Source organism: Empidonax traillii, unplaced genomic scaffold, assembly GCF_003031625.1.
Source record: "Empidonax traillii isolate 1590-97213 ecotype Southwest subspecies unplaced genomic scaffold, ASM303162v1 scaffold695:size336133, whole genome shotgun sequence".
Taxonomy (NCBI): Eukaryota; Metazoa; Chordata; class Aves; order Passeriformes; family Tyrannidae; genus Empidonax; species Empidonax traillii.
Window position 1 is genome coordinate 204,552 of NW_020955888.1, and position 23,911 is coordinate 228,462.

General features: G+C 49.0%; 2 protein-coding genes across 2 annotated transcripts in view; one reads left to right on the plus strand and one right to left on the minus strand.

The window, feature by feature from the left end:
- Positions 1-8,332: 8,332 nt before the first annotated feature.
- DUSP4 (dual specificity phosphatase 4) lies at positions 8,333-14,175 on the plus strand. The gene is made up of 4 exons (XM_027899928.1): positions 8,333-8,751; positions 11,541-11,677; positions 12,096-12,315; positions 12,543-14,175. The coding sequence occupies exons 1-4, from the start codon at positions 8,355-8,357 to the stop codon at positions 12,926-12,928; spliced, it is 1,140 nt and encodes a 379-aa protein (XP_027755729.1). The 5' UTR covers positions 8,333-8,354; the 3' UTR covers positions 12,929-14,175.
- Positions 14,176-17,393: 3,218 nt separating this feature from the next.
- Positions 17,394-23,911, minus strand: part of LOC114065772 (poly [ADP-ribose] polymerase tankyrase-1) — a 102,992-nt gene continuing 96,474 nt past the window's right edge. Inside the window, exons 24-25 of the mRNA XM_027899918.1 lie at positions 23,006-23,162; positions 17,394-19,744 (exon numbers count right to left, since the gene is read on the minus strand). Coding sequence (XP_027755719.1) covers positions 19,658-19,744; positions 23,006-23,162 — 244 coding nt within the window. The 3' untranslated portion in view covers positions 17,394-19,657. The remainder of the gene's footprint in view (positions 19,745-23,005; positions 23,163-23,911) is intronic.

The following is a 23,911-nucleotide window of genomic DNA, read 5'->3' on the forward strand; positions in this document are numbered from 1 at the left end:
AGCTGGACTTTTTACATCTTTTTATTATGGCTGGAGCACAAACATCCTTTGAACGTTCCCCACGTTATTGGACTGGTTGGGGCATCTAGCAAATGCACCTATTTAGCACATAGTTTTACTGTTTCTGATGTTCCTGGTGTTCTACTGCTTACTGTCTTTACTGCTTTTTTGCCTTATTTCTGCTGAGTCAGTGCTGCTGGTGCTTGACAACACTCCTGGAGTGGTTTAAATCCTTTGGCTGCTCAGAGAGTCTCCAGATCAGTGATGGTCCCTGGCTGGCAAGTAGTCTGTTGGAGTGTGTCCTAGTCTGCTGGGATTTTCTTTCCCCTTTATTTAATGCATTGGGTAAAGCAGAGTACAGAAAAAAGTGAGCTTCTGGGAGAGATTTTCAAGGGCATAAACTCTTGCCAGCAAGGCTGTGACATGTGCCTATTGGTGTGCATGCCAACTGCTGCAGAAGTTGACTTCAGCCATGAGAGCATATGTTTGGCAGCAGCCTGAAAGCCTGAGGTCTCTGCTGCTTCCTCTGTCCCTGATGGAGGTATCAAAGCAAAGGCAGCAGGATCAGGTCTTTCTCACATAAGGTCTTTTTTTGTTTTTTACAAGACACACCTCACGCTGGCACAGGAAACCACTGAGAAGCAAATTGAAGGAGTCTGGGAGAGTTGTCCAGGCCCATTTCACATTCCTCCAGAGGCACAGATCATTGCCAGCAAAGGTCTCCTATCTGCCTCCCCCACTGAAAGAAGATCTAGCTTTAAAGTTCAGTGGGGACACTTGGGGCAAGATCCGTGAAACCCTTCACGGACACAATGATCTGACGCACTTTTGGATGTGAGTCAATGCCTGATGCACCAAGACAGGAGGTGAATCAGTCACAGGGCTCTGCTGGGGGTGTCTAGGAAAAAATCACGGCAGCTGCAGCCACTTCTGACCCCCTGGGCCATCCACACTTGACCCTGTGGCTGCCTCATCTCCGGCAGGGGACAGCAGGGCATGACAAGCCAGGGCCACGCGTCCCCGCCGGATTTGTGCGATCAGGCCGCAGCGGGAGCTGAGATCATCTGTGAGGCAGGGAAGGGAGATTAACTGGAGGCACAAAGAAGCCCCACAGGGATTTCAGACTTTCTCCTCTTGCCACAGCTTCCCGTGGACGGCTGCACTGCTCGGATCTCTGGGGTCCCCAGCTTCTGGCACAGAGGCCTCAAGAGGGATGTGCGGCTGTTTGCTGTGAAGAGACAGCGCTCAAGGCAGAGCCAAGACTGGGAGGCTATGGAGAAGGAAAAAGCCTGTCTTTAAACTTCAAGCTCATTTGGGGTTTTGCCTTGTCACAATTATGACGACTGCTTCTCTGTGCCTCAGGAGTAATTTCTGGGTTTAAATCTTCCTTTGATTTTTTTGTATACAGTTGCCATTATCTTGGTCCAGGCAGGCACACAGATGCATCAGGCTAAGTGTGGCCAATTTGGCTCTACCTGCTCTGCTCTGAAACTTTACACGGAGCGACACCAATGTTAGGAACAATTACACATAAACAGGACTTTCAGCTACACTTCTAGCCTCTGAACAATCTCCCTGTATTTAGTAACCACTGATGTGCTTTACTTCCAGGAATGTATCCTTTCACTTTTGAAACGTTATAAACTCAGAACACACACTCCTGCAGCAAGGTGTTCCCCTGGTTAACACTTCATGTGAGCTGATGCTCCCCATGTGGGTTTGACCTTGCCAGCTGTGACACCTCCAGTTCCCATGTCCTGCCACCCGGGTGATTGCTCAGCATCTCCACGCCTCACAACAGGGCACTGTCGTGTTGAGAGAGCCTCCGAGGAGCCCAGCTCCTGCCTGGCCCACTGCACGAGGGACAAGAGCCCGGGTTAGTCCGTGGTTACCCTGTTCCCCTGGCGCCTGCCATTTGGGCCTTGGGATCAGGAATGGGTACAAGGCAGCTGCCTGAATCCAGCTGCACTTGCTGTGCCTGTACAAGAAGAAGTGCCAGACGCAAGTTGCCCCTCCCTGAGTATAACTTGGAGGGGTGTCCCAGTTACTGCTGGCACAGAAAAATCTGCATTTCCATCGCTGTTTCAAAACTCATACAGTTACCACTGTTACATTCATAGAAATTAGTAGGACATTTTTCATTCATAGCCTGAGTGTATGAGTCTGACACTATGTATAAATAGGTTATAGTCACACTTACATAACACTGCCTTATTTATGATCTTAAGCCCAAGGGAGAAATGTCTCATCCACCGTCCTTTCTTCCTAGCAAAAAACGTCATTCAAAGCTCAGCTTCAATCCTATCACTGAGGCCGGATGCTTAACCAAACACTGGGAAATTCGAGAGAGGCATTTCTCTTTCAACTTGCAAACAGTGATGTCCCCAAAGAAGGCAGCTGCTAGCATCTTTGTGCCTGTCATTAAATAAAGCACCAGGGCTGGAAAGCTTTCAGGAGTGATCCCTGTCTTCACAATTATGTGGGATACAATATATGTTAAAGACAAAATGTTGCAGGCTATGTTAAAAGTTAAAATGCCACATCCCTGACTGGCTTCAATCTAGTTTTCGAAGCAGATCCCTTACACTGAGTCTGTGTAACAGCAAACTGAGAGGAGGGGATCAACTTGCTTTCACAGATTCACTCCTCTGGCTCTGTTGCATCCTCAAATCCTGCAGCCAAAGATATGACTAATCCCCATGGCACTTAAAATTCTGGGATTAAGAGACCCATGTGCCTGTTTTATCCACCTCACATACATCTGCTTTATAATCCATGGTTGTAATAACATGACCACAGACCACGTGTGTCCTGACACCTGGGGGAAGCTTCAGGGCTTTTGTGGAAGGCAGGACACCAAAGGGGATGGACACAGGTTTGCTGATGGGGTCTGACAGCTGGCACAGCACCACAGCTGATAAAAAATGACAAAATGTCAAGGACAGCTCCTGCAGATTCTTATGTCAGGAAGCAGCTTACAGGCGTGGGTTACCCTGGTCTGCCAATGCTGCAGAAACATTCTGCAATGACCCTGCATGCAACAAACAACCACCTGATTTGAACCACATGCTGGAAGATGCTGTGCCCAGGGGATGGATAGACTGGCTCTGCACCTGCTGGGACCCATATCAGGGCTGGTCTCTGGGACCTGGTGCTGTTGTGAGGTGATATCAAGGAGCAAGTCTGCCACATCTGTGGGATCACTGGTCTCCCAGGTCCTTCAGAACAGGAGTGATGCATCAGATCTGAGTGCTCTTATCCACCATCCAGTCCTCAGGAATCCCACCAACAGCTAACCCCCAAACCCTGCAGTCACCTCACACTTCCCACCACAACCAGTCAGGTCAAAAAGAAATAACATGGGCATTCTGGGGAGGGACCCTCCCTGTTTCTGCAGGTAGCATTTAGGCCTACTGTGGAACACTCCACTCCACACCACCAGCCCTAATTAACTGCATGATCTAACCATCTAGCAGAATCTGTCGATCTTCCTAAATTCCTTCTGCCATTCACTGACCATCCTGGATCACATTTCACATTTCTGAGGGCTGGAGCTGCCCTGACTTTTAGAACCAGAGATGAGGAAGTGGCAAAAGGCAGGGAGGTGACAGAGAGGGGGGGAAAACAGACCTGTAGCAGAAAATAGCTTGGGCCACTTTGTATCCTGATAATTTGACTGAGTCCTGCCCTAATCACATTTGCATGGTCATAAACCAGCTGTAGCCATTGAGGTACATGGAGCACCCCACTGCTGTTCTGAAGAAGATCTCCTTTGCTTTCAGGAATAAAGGCTGCTATTTCCATCTCCCAATCTAAATGAGATCAGGGGCCCACTAATAAGTCTCCTACCTAATGTTTTATAGCCCCAGTATCATACTGCAGGGCAAAAGCAACAGATTATTTGTCCTTCTTGAGATAAAATCTGTAGGGCAGTTCACTGGAGTGGGGATTGCACACTGAGGCCTCAGCAGAGAGCAGAGAAAGCTGACCTGGCAAAGCTCCTGGCATTTTTCATGCGCTGTTGAAGGCTTTTGGGTTGGCATGCAGGTCTTTGGATCTTGAAGCAACAAAGATTGTGGCAGGGTTCAAGCACAATGTGGTGTGAAGGAGCAGGGATGGGAAGGGGAAGCAGTTCAGCCCAGTCTGGGACAAATCTTTCCTGGCTCCATTGCCTCTTGCATCAAGCACATACAGTGTTGTTGAGAAGCCCTGAGGGACTGTCTGTTGAAAACTAGATGTGGGTGAGCTGCTCTTCTGACTGCCCACCAAGAATCAAATTTTTTCTTGATGCCTTGCAGGACAGGGTGAGGATCTGGGACATGCTTGCTGAAATATGCTGTTGTGGCCCTGGGTTTAAAACAATGTCTGGGACAATGTGAAACTTAGCCATGAGAAGCCCCTGCAGGAGGGATGCAGGTGGGTCTAAATAGCTACATACCCTCAGCTACTCCCAGGTTGTCCTACGGTATGCAAGGCGCTGCCCTGGAGCTCAGGTTGCTCACACTCTTTTGCAGCTGAGGGACTGGAAAGCACTGGAAATGAACATTTTCCCCTCCTCCACCTTGTCAGCCAACCTTGCATAATTTCCCCTTTAGCCTCCCTAGACAGGTTCATTACAATTCCCCTCCATTAATATGCAAATATGCCCTAGAGGAAAAGAGAGCCTGAATGTATTAACATGAATCTTTTAACTCTTTCACTGCTGCACTTCCTTTTGCAGACAGGAGGATGCATTCCCCGTTCTGGAAAGCTGAGAGAAAGAGAGGTGCCGTGAAAGGAGAACTGAAAGGTGCTGTATGAGGGCAGAAGGGAGCAAGGACCCCGCGGCACTCCGGGAGGGACGGGTTTTGTAGGTAAGTGCAGATTTGCAAGTTGCTAAGACCCTGATTCTGCCTTTCGTTTCTGCCAAAGGCTTCCTGCACATGCCAGGGCAAATCACTCAACCCTTTGGCTAACCGCTGGGAGCTGCCAGAGGAAGGTGGCAGCATCCTTATGCTGGGACCTCTGCCACGTGCCAATAGTAGTGGGGATATCCCTCTGTGCTTTGTCCCTCTGCAGCCCTACAGACTGGCTGACCAGGAGGACAGAGGGAATCAAGCTCTTGGGAAAACTCCAGCATAACAAAATCCTGGCCAGTGCTCCTGGCCAGTGGCACAGAAGCAGGCACATCTGTCAGGTAGCTGAGGCTTGCAGCGTGACGTGGCACACCGGGACCCCACGTGTGCACGCTGCAGCCAGGAGCCAGGAGAGCAGAACCAGAAAAGCCTAGAGAAGCCCAGAGGGCTCACTGGGCTCAGCAGCTTGGAGGTGCCCACAGCAGCTATTGCCCAGCCAGGGGGGGGGACTCATGCTTCAGCATTTCTCTGGGAAGCAAAAGCCTTTAGGTAGCCAAACAAATTGGTATCTGTTGGCTGACAAATTTACAGCCTGGCTCTAATTTGGTTTTCACTGCCACAGTGAGATGAGGGATAAATTCCTTCTTCTTAATTCATGGTACATATTGACATTTAATCATCTAAATATGTGCCTCCTTTGACAATTCATTTCCCTTCAGCCTCCTTCAACAATTGCCTCTTCTGGCCAGGGCCCTATAAAAGATGATTCCTTGACTCTGCTGGAGAGGAAATGAACGGTCTCCTGCTCTGCCTTTCTCTTTTCTTTTGGTTGTTTGTTTTCCAGCAGCATATATTTCAGTTTGTACTGTGCAGATGCTGTTTGACAGGAATATTAGCTTCCATGCTTCTCCAGGTTTGTAAAGTCAAGACATGAAGCTGTATGGCCTTCTCACATCACCATCCCCTATCCCCAGTCCTTTCCACACCCCCTGTTCCTCCACCCCACATAACTGTGTTGCTTATTTTGCCTTGTGGCTTCTGCCTTGCAAGCATTTTTAGTGGCTCTCATTTTAACACTTCCTTAAACAAAGTTAACTAGATTTTCTTCTGAGCTAACTGCAGTGAGGGAGTTCACTCTTTATCCTGGCTGGGTGGCATTGGCTTGGTTAATTTTGAGCACTCTCACCTTTGGGTTCAATTTCTTCAATTTTTATCTCTGAGCCACCATCCCCAGCAGAGCATCAGCTCCAGACACGACCAGCCGGGAGCAGAGCTGTGGGAATGCCTGGTGTGGGAGCACAGTGGTGTTTCCAGCAGCCAGGCTGGGTGGAGTCCATTTTCCAGGAAGAAAGAGCCGAGAACCTGCCACCTCCAGACAGCCAGCAGGAAGGGATGAACAATAAGGAAAGGGTTCAGGAACATGGAAACACTTGGAAATCTCCACCAGCTGCACATGCACACACATCCTTCCACACACCATCCTGCCATAGTGTCCTCCATCAGTGCTCATGCAAGCATACAGGGACAGCAGCCCAAATGCCCCTTCCTGCCAATATTGCCTTCCTCTCCTACCTCAGATCAGTTTGGCCCAGTCACATGCTGGATCAGAGAGGGAAAAATTAGGATGTCAGGCCCTGCCCCCAAGGACATACGCTTTGTGCCCTTTGTTATCCAGTTTTAGTGTAAAAGCTGGAATGAATAGTGCAGAAGGCATGGGAGACAGCAGGATAGCTCGTCACATGATAGTGGCCAACATCTGCCCAAGAGGAACAAAGAAAACAACGTATTTTGGCATCAGCTCTTGAATACAACTTTCTAAGACATTTCTGATGATCCAACTTGAGTTCAAGTCATGTTGCTATGAGAGCATAATTTTCAATTAGTTTGTAATGAGATTCTCAGTTTGAGTTTTTTGTCTCTGACAGCCTTCTCTAAAGGAAGAAGGAATGTCCCCGGCATGTTGCTGGCCAGCCAAATCCTGCTTTATTCAGTAGAAATAGGATTTTTGCTATCCTTATGTTTGATGCAGGTTGTAATGGGAGAGAATTAGCCTTCCACCCCTGTTGTATTAGGCAACGGGCTCAAATGCATTCCTGGAGTGGGATGGATTGCACAAATGGCAGATGTGTTTCCCCCATAGCTCATCTGATTCGACTTGGCTGGCAAAGCATTGGCACGGCGCACAAAAGCCAGAGGTGCAAAGATCAGGCTGACTCAGATGGAGGGGAGAACCTGACAGCAGTCAGAGAGCAGAGTGTAAGGGAGAGGCGGCAGCGGGACACAGGAGTGTCACCAGCTATAGATCTTGAACGTGCACAGCAGGTTGGATTGTGCCCAGGTAGGCACACACCTGGCGCAGGTGTTACCCTGCCTTGCCCAGGTAAACAGCTACCAGGCACGCAGTGCAGGGGAAGTCAAACTGCCTGTTCAAATGCTGCCCTCTGTGAAAAGTAGTGATGGGGCAGATGGGCTTGAATATCTCTTGGGCCCTTGACCTCACTCCCACCATGTCCAGATCCACACTGACCATTCATATTGTCCATCTGAGCACCTGCAGGTCTCTGAAGCAGATTCACCTGGGACTGGCCAATGTCTGTTTGCAGGGAACACCCCGCGCACAGTCACTGTCATCAGGGTTTTTGGCATTGGTTTCATTTGAAAGCAGCCCGAAAGGGGACTTCTGGATGAAATGACTGCTCAATTCTCGGGTGGTGGTTATGGGGAGACCCCCTTGGGACGCTTCAGGGCTGTGAATTTGCTCCTTTGGCTTTTAGCTGAGTTCCATGTGAGGAATCACATTGAAGAGCCCTCCACAGGGCCACTTCCCAGGCAGGGTGCTGTAGTGTTTTTAAGGATCTGCAGCTAATGAGATCCAATTTTGGGAAAGGGAAAACGTGGCCTTGGCAGATATGTAGTCAGAGGGACCCAGGGGGACCCTGCCAGAGCTGACAGCGGGGCCTGCTTAGTGCCTGTCCCCCTCCTCCACCCCCCCCCCCCCCGCAGTAAGCATTCCAAACAAAACAGAAGCAGCGGGACAAAGGGAGAAATAGAAGCGTGCACAGCGTGTGCCCGGCCATGCGTGTGATCCTCCGTGCGTGTGCCTGTACACGCGTGTGCACACGAGTGCGCGCCTTGCAGCGTGTGCGTGTGCCCTGCAGCGTGTGTGACCGGGGGGGGCGGGGGGTCCCGGCGGGGGGGAGTGACACCCCGCGTCCCCGCGGTGACAAAGGCGCGGCGCCGCTCGCGCCCATTCACAGTGCGGGGCGAACATGGCGGGGCGGGCGGGTTTCTTTTTTTTGTGAATGGAGGCGGTGACGTCTCCGCGCCCGCGCGCCGCCCCCCCCCTCCATTCATGCGTTCCCGGCGCGGGTGAATGGGCGGCGCGGGGCGGGGCGGGGCGGGGCGGGGCGGGGGCGCGCGCCGGCCGCCGCCGGGTAGTAAAGGCTGCGCGCGGCGCGCGCGGGGGTGCGCGAGCGTCGCGGGCGGCGGGCGCGGGGCGCGGCGGGCGCTCCCCCCGCCATGGTGGCCACCGAGGGGCTGCGGGAGATGGAGGGCAGCGCCCTGCGCCGGCTCGTGTGCCGCGACGAGGCCGGAGCCGCCGGCGGCGCCGGGCGGTGCCTGGTGCTGGACTGCCGCCCCTTCCTGGCGCACAGCGCCGGCCACATCCGCGGGGCGCTCAACGTGCGCTGCAACACGATCGTGCGGCGGCGGGCGAAGGGCGCCGTGAGCCTGGAGCAGATCCTGCCGGCCGAGGGCGAGGTGCGGGCGCGGCTCCGCGCCGGGCTCTACGCCGCCGTGGTCGTGTACGACGAGCGCAGCCCGCGCGCGGAGGCCCTGCGCGAGGACAGCACCGTGGCGCTCGTGGTGCGCGCGCTCCGTCGCGACACGGCGCGCGCCGACATCCGCCTCCTGGCAGGTACCGCGGGGGAGGAACGGGGCGGTGTGTGTGTGGGGGAACCGGGAATGTCCGATGGGACGGGGCCGCGGGCAGCAGCCACCGCCGCCCCCCCCGGGAATGGGGTCCGGCCTCGCTGCGCCCCGAGCAGGGCGCTCCCGCTCTCCCTCCTCCCGGCGGTCCTGCCAGAAGTTGGGAGCCGGCGGGAAGGCTGGGGGGGCCGCGCCCCCCCGAGGCGGTGTACCCTGCAGGTGGGATCTCCAGGCGATAGGCAGCGCCGACATTCCACCGGCGCGTGGGTGCCCGAGCGGAACGCGGTCCGAGCCGGACTGGGGGGAGCGAGGGGTGGGACAGACCCTGTGTCTCTGCTTGGGACCGGCCCTGGGCAGGGCTGGCACGGGGACTCCGGGAGGCAAGGTACAAACCTAGGTGGAAGTGGGGAGGGGGAATCCCCCCACTCTTTGTTTGAGTTCACCCCCAGCCCCGCGGTGCAGAGAAGGCGTTTATGCAAGACCAGATAGCTGCTGTCACACCGATGTCCCATTGCGGTGGGCAGAAACCCCGGGAATGCCTTTTGCCACTACAGCAGGGATCAGGGTTTCCCCCCTCTGCCGTGTGTTAAATGAGAAGCTGTTCGCGTTTGGAGCTGCTGGTCCTGAGAATTGCCTTGAGGTGATTTAGAGGAGAGGGATGCTCAGCCGAGGTTCCTGGATGAGCTCTGTGGGGCTTTTTCTTTTTTGTTTACAGCCTGAGAGTCAATTTATTCCTTGGTTTACTTACAGCAGGGGTGAGGATGTGTATGCAGAGTAGCAAATCCATTAAGAGGCTTGATAGATGGAGGAGCTCGCAGTTCTGTTGTACTAGATACAGTAAAAACAGCAGGAGCTGTTCCAAGGATGCGATACGATGTGCTGCTGTGGGAGTGCCTGCACAGCAAGGGCTCGACTGCGAGCAGGTTTTCGGGTCCTTCACCATGAGCCGCCGTGGTGCTGGGAGCCATGCATGTGGCAGGAAACGCTGCTCTGCTTCGAGGGTGGCCTGTGTCAGCTGAGAGCCTCTGGTGCCTCCGTGGTTTTCATGGGAGGTTGTTTGGGGTTTCCAGTCCTTTACTTCTGAGGTTGGAATGGGCTCCTAGATACTCAGTCTTGGCACGATGAAGACCCAGATGTGTTCCGTGCAGATCAGGATGCTCCAGGTTCCCTGTGGAGCAGCCTGGCTGGGTGTTGCTTGGTGGTGGGCACCTGTGCAGCACAGTTCCTGTTCCGGGCAGCCAGAAGCTGCATGCCCCTTCACGGAGCTGCTGGATGTGGTGCTTGGCTGAACGGACATTAAGTCTCATGAGATGCACTGAAGAGAAACATCTTTGACTATTTGAAAGGGTCTCTTTTCCTTTTCAAGGCAGGAGCCCATTTCTGCCCATCACCCTAGGCAGTTTTTCCCTCTCAGGATGGTGGGATGTGATACAGGGATACAGGGATTTTAGGACCGGATCCCTTGAAGTTGTCTAACGGGGTCTCTTGGTTTTGGATGCTCTGTCAAATCGAAGCAGTAGGACTGTAAAGGGATGTCAGGCCATGGAAATGCAGGCTCTGCAAGCTGTCCTGCCTGCGTGGGAGGGACAATGCAATGCAGTGATGCATATTCACGGTTCTGCTTTAAGGTACTAGAGCCCTTCCTTGAGTGGAGGGAGGAAACCACAAAGGACACTGGGATGCTGGTAGTATTGGTCTCTAGCTGCCTAGGGATTCCTGGGCTGCTTTGCTTGAGATGCTTGCATCCATTGGTCTTTTGAATGCCTTGTTTGGGGCAGTCTCAGAGCTAAGCGTGGGTAAGAAATACGTGTCCTGCTGTATGTGCTCTAGTAAGCTGAAATCTGCAGGCATAGGTCCTGCAGTTGGGTTGAGTCTTCAGGAACCATCCTGGGAGTCATGGCTTGGACTAGCTGGAGTCCCGTGGTGAGAGTAAAATACCTGATTTTTGTTGATTTTAAGGCTCAAGGTCAGACTTTACACGAATGTCAGGGTTGTTGATTTGACTTGAATGGGAGAAGCAGATCTCACCAGAAGCGTTTATTTGCAGCCAACACTGCAGTTTCCCTGTCCTGGGAACTCAGTGGGGTTTGCTCTTGTTTTGCCTGCCATTGGGAAGATCTGAGGTCACCTTTGCTTGTCCCTCTGGCAGCAGGTCAGAGGAAAAAGGTGCTCTATGTTCAGCTTGCTCCCATGTCCTTGAGAGGCAGCAGACACCTCTGGAGGGCAGCTTTGCTGTGGGCTTAGCTTCACTGTACCTGGCTAGTGCCAAGGCTTCCCTGGTCTATTGTTTTGGGAGCTCTGGGCTGAAGGGTCAAGCTGGGAAAGCGGGAGACCTGCCTGTGCTTTGTGACAGAATGATGTGTCCAGGGAAGCTGGGAACTGAAAACAGTCTTTGGCCTTGAAGCAGTTTTCCCATTTAAGTCTGAGGATTCTGGTAACAAACCCTCTGTTCATCATCTTAGACAGCAACGTTGGCCTCAACCCTCTGGGGTTTTGGCCAGCAGTGTGTAGGGGACTAAACCCTGGACCAGAGACTTCGGGTAGCCAAGATCATTGCAGAGCTGTTGGCGCTCTTGCTCCAAGGGAGTGGTGGGGCCTCAAGGATTCCCCCCTTGCTGCCAGGAGCCTGGTTTCTCTCCTGGGGCAGGAGACCACTCTCCATTACTGTAGCATCATCTAGTGGCCAAGGGCATGGTGAGACACGTCAGCTCCAGCTGTGCTGTTTTGCAGTACAGTGAGTGTAGCCTGGGATAATCCTTTTCTCCTCTCTTCTTGCAGGGGGCTACGAGCGCTTCTCCTCAGAGTACCCTGAGTTCTGCGCAAAAACCAAGTCCCTGAGCAATGTGTCACCCCCCACCAGTGCTGAGCCCTTGGATTTGGGCTGCAGTTCCTGTGGGACCCCCTTTCATGACCAGGTATGTGTAGAAGCCCAGCGCTTAGCTATTTTTGACTGCTCCTTCCAGCAACACCACCTGGCCCTGCTGGAGTCTCTCTTCTCTCTCAGCTGAGGCCTGCAGAGCCAGAGCCCTGCTTCCTTTCCTCTCCTGGGACAGCATGGTGGTCCTCCTGATCCCAGGGGGTTTGCAAGCCCTGGGAAGTATACAAGCCCAAATCCTGTTAACCCACACCTGCCTGCTTCTGAACAGGATGAAGAAGGGGAGGGCTGAAATAGGTTTAACAGCTTGGGAAGGCAGCCTCTGCGCCCTCTTTTGAGGGCTCTGGATCAGGTGCCGGATTCCTGCATAGTTCAGGGTCTCAAAGCCTTCTGGGTGTGTGTCTTGCCCACAGCTGTCCCCCGGTCAACCCCATATCTGTTGTTTTTCTCTGTAACAGGGTGGGCCTGTGGAAATCCTTCCCTTCCTCTACCTTGGCAGCGCCTACCATGCTGCCCGGCGGGACATGCTTGATGCCCTGGGCATCACAGCCCTGCTGAACGTCTCCTCAGACTGCCCCAACCACTTCGAGGGGCACTACCAGTACAAGTGTATCCCTGTAGAGGATAACCACAAAGCTGACATCAGTTCCTGGTTCATGGAGGCAATCGAGTACATTGGTGAGTGCCTGTGCAGAGGAGTTGTGTCCATGTGCGTTTTATCGGGGCGGGAGGGGTTCCCGCCTCAAAGGCCTGAACCTTGGACTCAGAGGGGACTGGTGCCTGGCAGGGTCTAGGCCATTATTCACACTGGTGGGAGGGAGGTCAGCCACCCACATGCAGGTTTGGTGAGGGTTTTGGCTTTTTTTTGGGTGTCAGTCTCATGTCTCTTCCCTGTTGCCCTCCAGACTCAGTGAAGGAGTGTTGTGGCCGGGTCCTGGTCCACTGCCAGGCTGGTATCTCCCGCTCAGCCACCATCTGCTTGGCTTACCTGATGATGAAGAAGCGAGTCAAGCTAGAGGAGGCCTTTGAGTTTGTCAAGCAGCGCCGGAGCATCATCTCCCCCAACTTCAGCTTCATGGGGCAGCTGCTGCAGTTTGAGTCGCAGGTGTTGGCCACCTCATACGCAGTGGAAGCTGTCAGCCCCTCGGGGACGCTGCGGGAGCGGGGCAAGGCCACCTCCACCCCCACCTCTCAGTTTGTCTTCAGCTTCCCAGTGTCTGTTGGTGTCCATGCCACCCCCAGCAGCCTCCCATACCTGCACAGCCCCATCACCACGTCGCCCAGCTGTTAGCTCAGGGGCCGAGGCCAGCCAGGCAGATAGTGCCAGGCGTGGAGGGGGCACACGGGCACGGAGCCCTGTGATGTTAAGCAATAGTGCCGGACACTGCCATTCACCCTGGACTCGACGTCTTTTTCGTAGGGAAATTTCTTACCTCATCTTGGTTTGTTTGCTTTTTATTGTCATGTTTTGAAAGCACGAAAGTTGTAAAAGCCACAAACCCTGACACTGTCCAGGCTCTTTGGGGGAGGAAGCAAAATGGTATACTGGGTTTCCTCAAGTGCCTGGTCTTCATCTGTTTCCATCCATATTTTACTGGCTTGTTCTTTAAAACAAGATACACCTCCCATTCTCCCCATGTTTCTGCCCCTAACTCACCCAGGGTGAAAAGGGAGCGCAGCCTCTTTTTATTGTGCAGCAGTCTTCCCCCTTACACAGAGACCTGGGGGGGTGTGGGGTGTGTGCTGCTCACCTCAGCAGCAGGTAGACTGGGTGACAAGCAGAGCTGCAGGCAGGGCCATGGGGCCAGCAGGTGTGGGTGGCAGGGGGCTGCCTGCACTCAACCTCAGCCCTGCCAGTGGCTGGGGAGATAAGGCAGGAGCAGGCAGGCACCTGCCAAGTCATCAGCTGAGCCCATTCCATTGGGGGAGACAAATCTCTGTGGTTGGGAGGTGGTTTGGAGGGGGAGATATAGTCTGAAATGCCTCATTTCTTGCCTCTGTGGATCACTGGTTTTTGCAAAGCCTAGGTTTAATCTCCTGTGGCTTTAAGATGAGAAAGAAGGGGTGGGGGCAGCAGTCTGGGCTCCTTTTGATTATTTTTGTTCAGTTTCTTCTCCACCCATCCCACTGCTGCTCCTCTTCCAAAAGATGAATGATGGAACTCGGGTGGGCTGTAATGGAAGAGAGCAGCTGCTGGGTGGAGGACAGGCTGGCCCAGAGATGACATCCGTTCAGCATTTTCAAGCTTTCTCCACCTCATGACCAGCGTCTCGCTCACCTGTGCAACATTTCTGCAGCTTTTGGTCCAAGCCTAGAAAATGCCTCATCTTCAACCCACCTGGAGCCTTATTTCCCACCCTACCTCTGTCCTTCCCTTCAGTCCAGTTCAACACACAAGATGCCTGTGTGGCTGATGTACATATGTATGGTTTTGTTCTTTTTTTTTTTTTTTTTTTCTAGAAATTACCTTTTTATTTATTGCCTGAGGGAGGGAGGAAACATTGTTTGGAGAAAATAAAAATAAAACTGTTTTCAACAGTTGTGGCTGGAGCAGGTTTGTCCTAAGACCAAAACAGAATAGCAGGTTTTTGTACACACTCCACTTTCACAGAGCAACTGTTAAAAATGTATTTATTGAATTTTAAACTATTACAAGTATTGCAGATCAGACATTTAGCCAAGCACATTTAAAGATCAAACTCAGTTGTTACAGAGATGTTACCTAAAGTCCACCATGTAGGTAGGCTGAGAACCTGCCCATCGTCTTCAACTTTGAGAGAGAAGGTAAAGGAGGAAATAAATAAATGATATCCCAGCTCCAGGTAATTGGTAACCAAGAGAGGACACATACAGGGCTAGTTAGGAAAACAAGTTATACAAGAAAAGGTCTAGAAATTCAATCTCCCAGGTACACTGCCATTTGGGTTGCCAGAGAAAGCAATTAGGAATGATGATGCACAAGCTCATGGGACTGCAGCACAGAAAATCCCCATTTCAATTTCCAAAGCTGAAATATCTGCAGATGTTAAGAAAGTGTCAAAATTATCTTGTAATACAGAGACTCTAATACTCTACATTAGTAATTAATGGGACCAACACTAAAAACTGCCACCAACAGGTCCAGCAAGACCGAGACATCAAAACCAGTCAGATAATACAACCTGACAGGCATATGTGTTAGTGCAACGGGAAAGGCATCTGCTTCTCACGTCCCCCACTGACTCGTGGGTTCATTCATCTTCCTTCAGAGATTTTAACACACATACACTGTTCCCTGATCCTCTGGGTTTCGCATCTCCCATGTGTTCAGACAGGTGGGAACACTGCCAACTGCACCTCTGTGCAGGTGTCCCGATGCTCTCTGAAAGACCAGGAGAACATGCTCTGGGACTGTGTCCAACCACCACCTCTGAACAATGGATTCAAGTCTGTGGAGGTTCACAAGCCAATTGCTACCTGAGGCAAGAACTGAACCTGTGCTTTCCCATGTCTTCCCTCTCCAGGCTGCAGCATAGCTTAAAATGCTGCAAAAATACCTTACCATGACTGAAGCATGCCTTAGATATGACTGCTTTTAGATTTCTGAGCTAGATTTTCTGTGGCAAAGCAGCATGGAAACGGAGAAATCCCACTGGAAATAAATTCACACATTTCCTGACATTCAGCTTCTGACAATGATTAGCAATGTTCAAACTTATCTGTTTTGTGGCTGGACCCTTCCTTTTACCTGCCTTGTAAAAATCTGTTCTGGGCAATTTCTGTTAACAGTCCCATATGGAAATTCTAGGCAGTGCTCGAACTGTGCAGGAACTCTGATGTCACTGCAGGGATGCAGGAGTCTTTTTTGAGATTTGCCACTGTTAAGTAGTTCCCAGAGGCCGTGCAGTGGCACATGTTAGCCTTTCTCAGCACTTCAGGCATTCACAGGGAGCAGATGTCTCCTGTAACCTGCAACAAACCGTAGGAGCAGCTGGTTTCCAGAGCCAAGGAAGCGTCCTTTTCCAGAAGGTACTCTGTCCCATATACCACACTCCTCTTCTGTGTCTGCTGCCCACCAAAGGCAGCAGTGCACAACCTTTTGTGGGGCTTTCTTTTTGCTTCAGTGTAGAATTTTGGGGTACTCTGGTTACCAACAAGTAAAGTGTAAGTTTGCAGGCAAAATAAATTCCTGCTATATAATGCAGTGGGATTCAATTGCATCACATGCAAACACTCAAAACAGAAGTTAGAAAACCATTAGCTCATTCCTTGGACTACAGACCAGTAGTGACTGCAACATGGTGGAACTAGTAACAAGGGGTTTGTAACAGTCTCTGTGGAGCTGGGATCAAACACGACCAGTAGGTAAAAATAAGGACTGGAAAATAAAATATACCTTATTAAGGTACTGTACTCTGCTTTTAAACCTAACAGAAGTTTTGCTGACAGCATTCAGATTACAATGTCACTCTGCACCAGGTATCTAATTCATCAGTCTCATAGAAACAGTATCAGCAATGGAGGGCAGAATCCTCCCTTCCTTGTTATGTGGTGAAGTTTCTTTCGGTTTTGCCTATTAAAATCCGGTCTCAAACTGCACAGAAGTTTCAAAATGCTGCCTCAAAGGGACACTGACAAAAATCAACAGGCCTGAGAGACAAACTGCCCCTTTCCCCAGCACACACAGTGTTCTGTCCTAATGGGAATAGCTCTTTCTAGAGCCAGTGAGAGGTGCCCAGGCTCCTCAGCCTATGAGATGGCTTGAGCCCAGAGTGCTCTTACTCAGCTCGTACTGTGCCTCCACTGATGACTCAGTGCTGCAATTAAGCACCCCATTATCAGGGGACTGCACTTCTCAGGAGGTGAAAAGCTTCACTTCTCAGGAGGCAGCAGCTGCGGGGTTGTGGGGGCATGGCATTTTTAAGGTCCCACTGAAGTTAACTCCCCCAGCTAAAGCAGCAGCATCTGTACCATTAACAATCTGCCAAATGCAGCTCTACCACCAAAACCACAAGCAGGTTTTTCATGGGTAACTTTGATATTGACAGGCAGATCCTCGCTTTGTTTTAAACTGTAAGAGGAGCGACAACAACATATGCTATTCCTGCACAGGTTTCTACGACACACAGACGCATGATCAGGCCCAGGTATTCCTCTGTGTCTGGCCACAAACGGATATGAGATCACGTCATTACAAGACAAAAACCACTGCAAAATTATTTCCTCGCACAGCACCTTTACTCTGCACAGAACATCAGATACGTTAACACTGGCAGTTCAAAGATACTGGAAAGTAGAATCAGAGAATCACAGAACATGCTGAGTTGGAAGGGACCCATCAGGATCACCAAGCCCAACTCCTGGACACCCCAAGAGTCACACCATGTGCCTGAGAGTGTTGTCCAAATGCTTCTTGAACTCTGTCAGGCTTGGTGCTGTGACCAGTTCCCTGGGGAGCCTGTTCAGTGCCCAACCACCCTCTAGGTGAAGAACCATTTCCTAATACCCAACCTAAACCTCCCCCAACTCAGCTTCATGCCATTTCCTTGAGTCCTGTCACTGATCACAAGAGTGAAGGGATAGGTACCTCCCCTCTGCTTCCCCTCATGAGGATGCAATGAGGTCTCCCCTTAGTCACCTCTTCTCTAGGCTATTTTTATCCTCTAGAAGTTCAAGGCTGCAGAAGAAATCCAGGCTAGTCATTAGTTCAATCAGCACACAGGAAACAACAAGCATGAACAGCATCCGGTGTGGGCTTGGTGGGGTTTTTCTTCTTAGATTTGCTCTTGTTTTTGAAAGATGTAAAGCTTTTAACTTCCACACCCAGAGTACCCATCTTGCTCACCTAAGCAGCACAGCTGTTTCACCATTTAAAACTATGTCTAACTGGGGATGGTGAGCAATACTCGCTCTGGCGGCTATCTGAAATCCTAGTGTAGATAGGCAAACCCTCTCATTCCATTATTAACTAAATTAAAAACAAACCCCAAACTTTAATGGTGAATACAAAGCTTCAAAGCCTAGTGGTGATCTTTGCAATCCTAACACTATGAAACAAGTAGCCAAAATACAAGCACCCGATTTTATCAATGAAATTTGTTTAAAAGGACAACTAGGCTAGAGCCTGGCTGGGACTTTAAAGCTACATATTTAATCAGGTCACAAAATGAAGTGAGAACCATATATCCACTGCCAGCTCAACAAAAATAAAACTCAAAGTTCAAGATCTGTTGGAGTATTGCTATTTCTAAGGTTTTCTTAAGAGATACTACAAACAGATGATTTCAGGTAGACATATTGCATCAAGTGACTGATTTTACAGTGGGTGAAATTCCTTATGAAGGTAACTTGCTTCAGCATTAATGCCTTAATGTTAAAAATGAAAATGTTGTGCCCTAATGCTGAAAGTGAAAAGCTCTTCAGCTTTATTTTATCCAAACATGTCAGCAAAATCCCACTTGTGAGTAGCACATATATTTTTATAAATTAAAAGCATACTATTCTGTCATTCTCTTGCTTTAAGAGGGATAAAACCTGAATGCATGAACTGGATCATCAGATACTAAATAGTGCTGGTTGACAGGGAAATGTACAGCGTGTTGTGTTCAAAGGAACATTTTTTTCCTCCAGTTGTTACATGGTCAGCACTGAAGCACATGTCCTGATATTGGCTGTTAGGAAAAAAATTAACAGGTCTCGATTTTCAACCTTCTCTGAAACTGTAAAACACCACAAAAAAGAAACTGCTTGCTACTTTTGTTAAGTGCATGTCCATCATGAAGGGGACTTTTGAAACTGTTTGATTCTGTGCTATGCAATGCTTAAAAATAATTTTCTCCTAACCCATAAAATAAACCTGTGAACTTGGGAAGAAGGGAATAAGGTGAATAAATCCTAGCTTTGTTCTCTGGTATACCTGCAAACAAATCCACTTATCAACTAATATTTTAAAATTTCGTTCTCATCAAAATGTAAAATGGATATTTAAAATAATTATTACTTTTTTAAATCCCTTAAGCTCTTCAACTGTGATGTCACACACGAAGATGTGACATGAAACTGCTACAACACACTCTCCCTTACCAGCCTGAAACCCACTTACTGGGTCTCATATTACAGAGGAACATGAACTAGATATGCCCTTGTGTATGAAATCTTCTGACTCTTAACCTGCTATCTCCCAGAAACCCATACGCTGCTGTAACTGGAGAACATTTCACAAGCTGCACGTACTTAATAGCCTTATAAAATGTTCTTTCAGGGATGCCAGCAGAGAACACGGACCTGTTTTATGACGTTCTTCCACGCACAAGAGCTGGTTTTACCCTTGCAAACACTTCCCAGGGCTTCCCCCAGAAAACTCACACAGAAAAAGCAGTGAACTATCGTGATTTGTCTCCACTCTAAAGTTACACTCACTCATATTATTGTTTGCTCAGAGGTGTGCAAAAAACCCCTATATTGAAGAACTTGACCTAGCCCCTCCTCAGATGAAATTTATATTGCATTGTTAATGATTTTAGTCGACTCGACTTTTGTGCAAAATATCTTCAAGAAGGTTCCGGCTCAACTTCAGAATACAAAAGAAGAATAAATAGGATCTCTTGACAACAGAAAATGAACGATGTATGCTGAAAAGAAAATGATGGGCTTAATGCAATTTATCTGCAAATAAAATAATTAGAATAGTAGTGTCTGAAATTTTAACATGTGAGATGGCACCGATAAAGATTTCCATTTGCACAATAATGTTCCCAAGGTCTAGATCAAAACAATATTATTTTACACATGGTAACTGCAGAGACTAGGAGCCTGAGATATGTTATTAAAAGGCAGTCCCTTGTAAACTTTCCTCAAGAGGAACAGTAGCAATTGAGTATGCAAGAGTTACTCATATCGTATTCATCAAGACAGCAATGCTTTATAAAAGACATACAGCTTATTTCCAGGTTGTTAAGAATTTTATGATACTGATTTTCTGAAACATGTATCCATCCAGTCCAAGATTGAAGTCACATCCTTCTTCACCGCTCTGAAGCTACTAGGTCTTTTGCTCTGCTGCTGTTGCTGTCTGTGAGGGAGCTTCTGGTTTCACAATCTGGTATGTAATGAGATATTCTGGGTATGCCTGAAAGTAAAACAAGAAGAGAAACAGTGCTTTATGCAAGGGTACACTCAGCAAGTTCCCATTTTTTTTGCATTTCACTAAACACTGTCCCAGAAAGGACAGTGCAAGCTCTATGTTCACAGCTTGCAGAAGAAGTGGATTTCAAACCTCGCCAGCAATAAGTGGAAACTGCTCAGTGTAGTTAATACTTTGATTAATATACTAGTAGAAAGAAAGATGTTTCTTCCATGCAGGCACTGCCAGAAATTCTGTGTGTAACAGAACTTCAGAGTTACTCTCCTTGTTAGCTAATCCTACAGATCAGTCAATGCCTATAAGTTAGTCAAAAATCTCAGACAGTCTGACCCCAAAAGGGTCACTAACTTGCCATGCGACCTGCAAATTCCTTTATAGGCAGTAAAACAGTTGGCCCACCCAAAGCACATAACCCAGTCAGTCATCTGTCCAGTGTTTTCTGGAGACAGCTGGTAGGCAGTTTTGTCCCAGAAAAAGGCTAAAGTTGCTGGAGGGCAGAGCCCCATTCAGAGGAACCTAGACAGCTGAGAGGAGACTGGGCCTACAAAAGCTTCAGGGAATCCAGCAAAGGCAAATGCACCTGGGAGGAAGTCCTTGTAACACTGCAGGATGGGAAGCCACTCTGCTGAAAAGGTGCTGGGGGTCCTTGGGTGACAGCAAGCTAAAGCAGAATCAATAGCATGTCCTGGCAGCAATAAGGGCTACCAGCATCCTGTGGTACATCAGCAGCAATGAAACAGTGACTGCTGTTTATTCAGTACCCACTTGACCACATCTAGAAAACTGCATACAACTTTTGGGCCCTCCAATACAAGAAAGATGCCAACAAGCTGGAGACAAGTTCAGCAAAGGACCAATAAGATGGTCAGGGGGAGAGAACACAGGATAGAAGAGGCTGAGGGAGATGGGCTTGTTCAGTTCAGAAAAGAGAAGGCTTTGTGGGACCTCAAGGCAGTCTTCTATTACATATGAAATGGAGAAAACAGATTTTCTGAGATGCACCGCCCAAGAATGAGGTTAATTAAGACAGGGAAGATTTCTATTTCATACAAAGAACATATTATTTTACTGTGAGGATAAGTAATCAACGGAACAAGCTGCTGTAGGAGGCTGTGAAACAGTATTTGCTGAGGCCTCCAAGACCTGCCTGGTCAAAGAAAGCTCTCAACAATCTGGCCTGGATTCAGTGTGGACAAATGGCTGGCCAGGGAGGCCTCCCAAAGGTTCCTTTGAACCTGAACTTAAGATTATATAATATCTTATCACACAATCATAGAATGGTTTGAGTGGAAGGGAACTTTAAAGATCATCTAGTTCCAACCCCCCCGTCATGGGCAGGGACACCTTCCACTAGCCTAGTTTGTTCAAAGCCCCTGTGGCCTAGCCTTATATACTTCCAGGAGTGGAGCATCCACAGCTTCTCTGGACAAGCTGTTCTAGGGCCTCCCTACCCTTTTGAGTAAAGAATTTCTTGCTAACATCTAATATAAATCCCCTCCTTTAGTTTAAAACTGTTCCTTCACGTTCTGTCACTGTACCTGTATAAAAAGTTGTTCTCTCTCTTTTTTATAATTTCCCTTTACTGGAAGTCCCCTTGCAGCCTTCTCCAGGTTGAACAATCCCAATGCCCTTCAGCCTTTCCTCACAGGGGAGGTGCTCCATCCCTCTGATCATCTTTGCAGCCCTCCTCTTGACCCACTTCCTGCGCTGAGGACTCCAGAGCTGGACACAGCACTCCAGGTAAGATCTCACAAGGGCAGAGTACAGGAAGAGAATCACCTCTCTTTACCTGCTGGCCCTTGACTCTTTTGATGCACCCCAGGATGTGGTTGGTTTTCTGGGATGCAAGCATACTTTTTTGGCTCATGTACAGCTTTTCGTCACCAGATCATTCATGTCCTTCTCCGCAGGGCTGCACTCAGAGAGGGTATCTCTCAGTCTGCACTCATATCTGGGATTGCCCTGCAACTGCCAAGTGCAGCACCTTGCACTTAGCCTTGTTGAACCTCATGAAATTTTTGTGGGCCCACTTTTCAAACATGTCCAGGTCCCTCTGGATGGCGTCCTGTCCTTCTGTTGTGTGAACCGCACAGCTCAACTTCATGTTATCTGCAAACTCGCTGAGGGTGCACTTGATCTCACTGTCTATGTCAATGACAGATATTAAAGAGCACCGGTCCCAAGACAGAGCCCTGAAGGACACCTCTCATCATTAGCTCCACCTGGACATAGAGCCACTGATTACAACCATCCTGCCAAATCCTTATCCACAGAATAGTCCACCTTTCAAATTTGGAGATAAGGTTGTCATGTGGGACAGGACAAGTAGATGACATCGGTCCATCTTCCCTTGTCAACCACTGCAGTCACTCCATCATGGAAGGTCACTAGATTGGTCGGGCATGATCTGCGCTTACTGACGCTCTGCTGGCTGTCTTGGATCAGCTCCTTGCCTTGTATGTGCCTTAGCACTACTCCCATGAGGATATGTTCCATGATCTTCACAGGCACAGGGGTGAGACTCACTTGTCTGTAGTTTCCCAGGTCTACTTTTCTTTTCTTTTTAAAATAGGAGTGATGTTTCCCTTTTGCCAGTCGCTCGCTTCCTTGCCTGGTGGCCATGACTTTTCAAATATGATGGAGAGTGGCTTGGCAACAACATCAGCCAACTCCCTCAGGACCCTGGGATGCATGTCATCAGGCTCCCCAAACTTGTGGCTATTCAGTGGTCTCAGAGCTACCCAATACACTAAGCAAAGCACTTTTCTAGAGCCAGGGTCTAGTTGAGTTATTTAGATTAAATATCAGCTTCTGAAGATTGCTGTGCTACTCCAGCTGCCATGTAAGGGTAGTCTCTGTCACTGCTGGGAATACAGAGGTAAAAACCCCAGAATCCTTAAGATGTACAAGAGCCCCAGAAATGCGTGTGATCGTGATACTGCAGTAATGCAGTGAAATGGAATGGGAGAAGGAGAGCCTACTGAGAGAAACTACAATTCTTAATAGGCTCTAGCAGTGCTCCACAGGAGAAATCAGGGAATTCTGCATGTTATAAATCAGAGCAGTTCAGTGGATGTATCTAGCGTTTGCTGGCTAGATACAGTTTATTTCCACATTTAAATGAAGAAAAAATTAAAAATCTAACCAATGACCTAATCACAGCACACTTGGTCTAGAAATCAGTCACATCTCCTCTTCAGTTCAATCTCTGTCCCTCATAAGCCCAGTCCTTGCTAACTTACATACCTGTTCTCCCCTGTAGATAACGTATTCAGCGTATGCAAGTCCATTCACGCTTGGTCTGCCGATAACAGAATGGTGCCCTGGAGGGGCATGAGCCATTTTCATTGTGCTGAACTGAAGAAAGGATTTTCCAAGGGTCACCCTACAGAACAGCATTTGTCTAAAAGGAAAAAAGAAAACATATTTTTTCAAATATCTTACTAGGGGTTGTATGCTTCCAGAACAATTTCAGTCTTTTGTGTTTATTTCATTACTATTAATTTCTCAAGGCTTTTTAGAGAAACACTTTTAGAAACCAGTTCTAAGATGGTATAAAACCTGTCCCAAGAAATCTTTCATGACACACAGAAGAGAAAACACGCACTTTGTTTAGCCCTCACATAGAGGTCTGTTCTAGTTCACTTTATATAAAGCTGTTGAAAGAAGATGAAACTCTCCGTGTTTCTATCAGCAGGGTATGGACAGGTGTCAAAGTGCGAGAAACACACTGATCTACTCCAGGACCAAACAAAGCTGTGATTAAGTCCTGCTCGCTACCTCCAAAATTATCTGACCCACAGTACAACACTGTATTGCTGACCACCACTTGGCACTGCAGTTTTGTTCTGAAAGTGCCTGGAGTTTAATTGCTGTTTTCCCCTGACTCTTCATTTTCAAACTTGCTGTTTCAAGCCTCTTTCCTGACCACAGTTCATTTTGATTTATACTCACTGCATGCTTAGATGTAATTTTTGACCTTCCTGTGGGACTCGCTGCATTTATATCCTTTTTTGTTCAGCTTGACAAATGGAAAACTGCATTTTTCCTGGCATGACCAAGCTCAAGAGGCCATTTTTTCCCTACAAGTCATCCTGTGCCAGGATTGTAAAAACCAGGACAGACAGAATTACATATGGGGAGCTCTGCTGG

Coding starts and splice junctions, on each gene's coding strand:
- DUSP4 (XM_027899928.1), top strand. CDS start 8,355: ATGGTGGCCACCGAGGGGCTGCGGGAGATGGAGGGCAGCGCCCTGCGC. Junction 8,752..11,540: donor CGACATCCGCCTCCTGGCAG/GTACCGCGGGGG, acceptor CTCTTCTTGCAG/GGGGCTACGAGCGCTTCTCC. Junction 12,316..12,542: donor GGAGGCAATCGAGTACATTG/GTGAGTGCCTGT, acceptor GTTGCCCTCCAG/ACTCAGTGAAGGAGTGTTGT.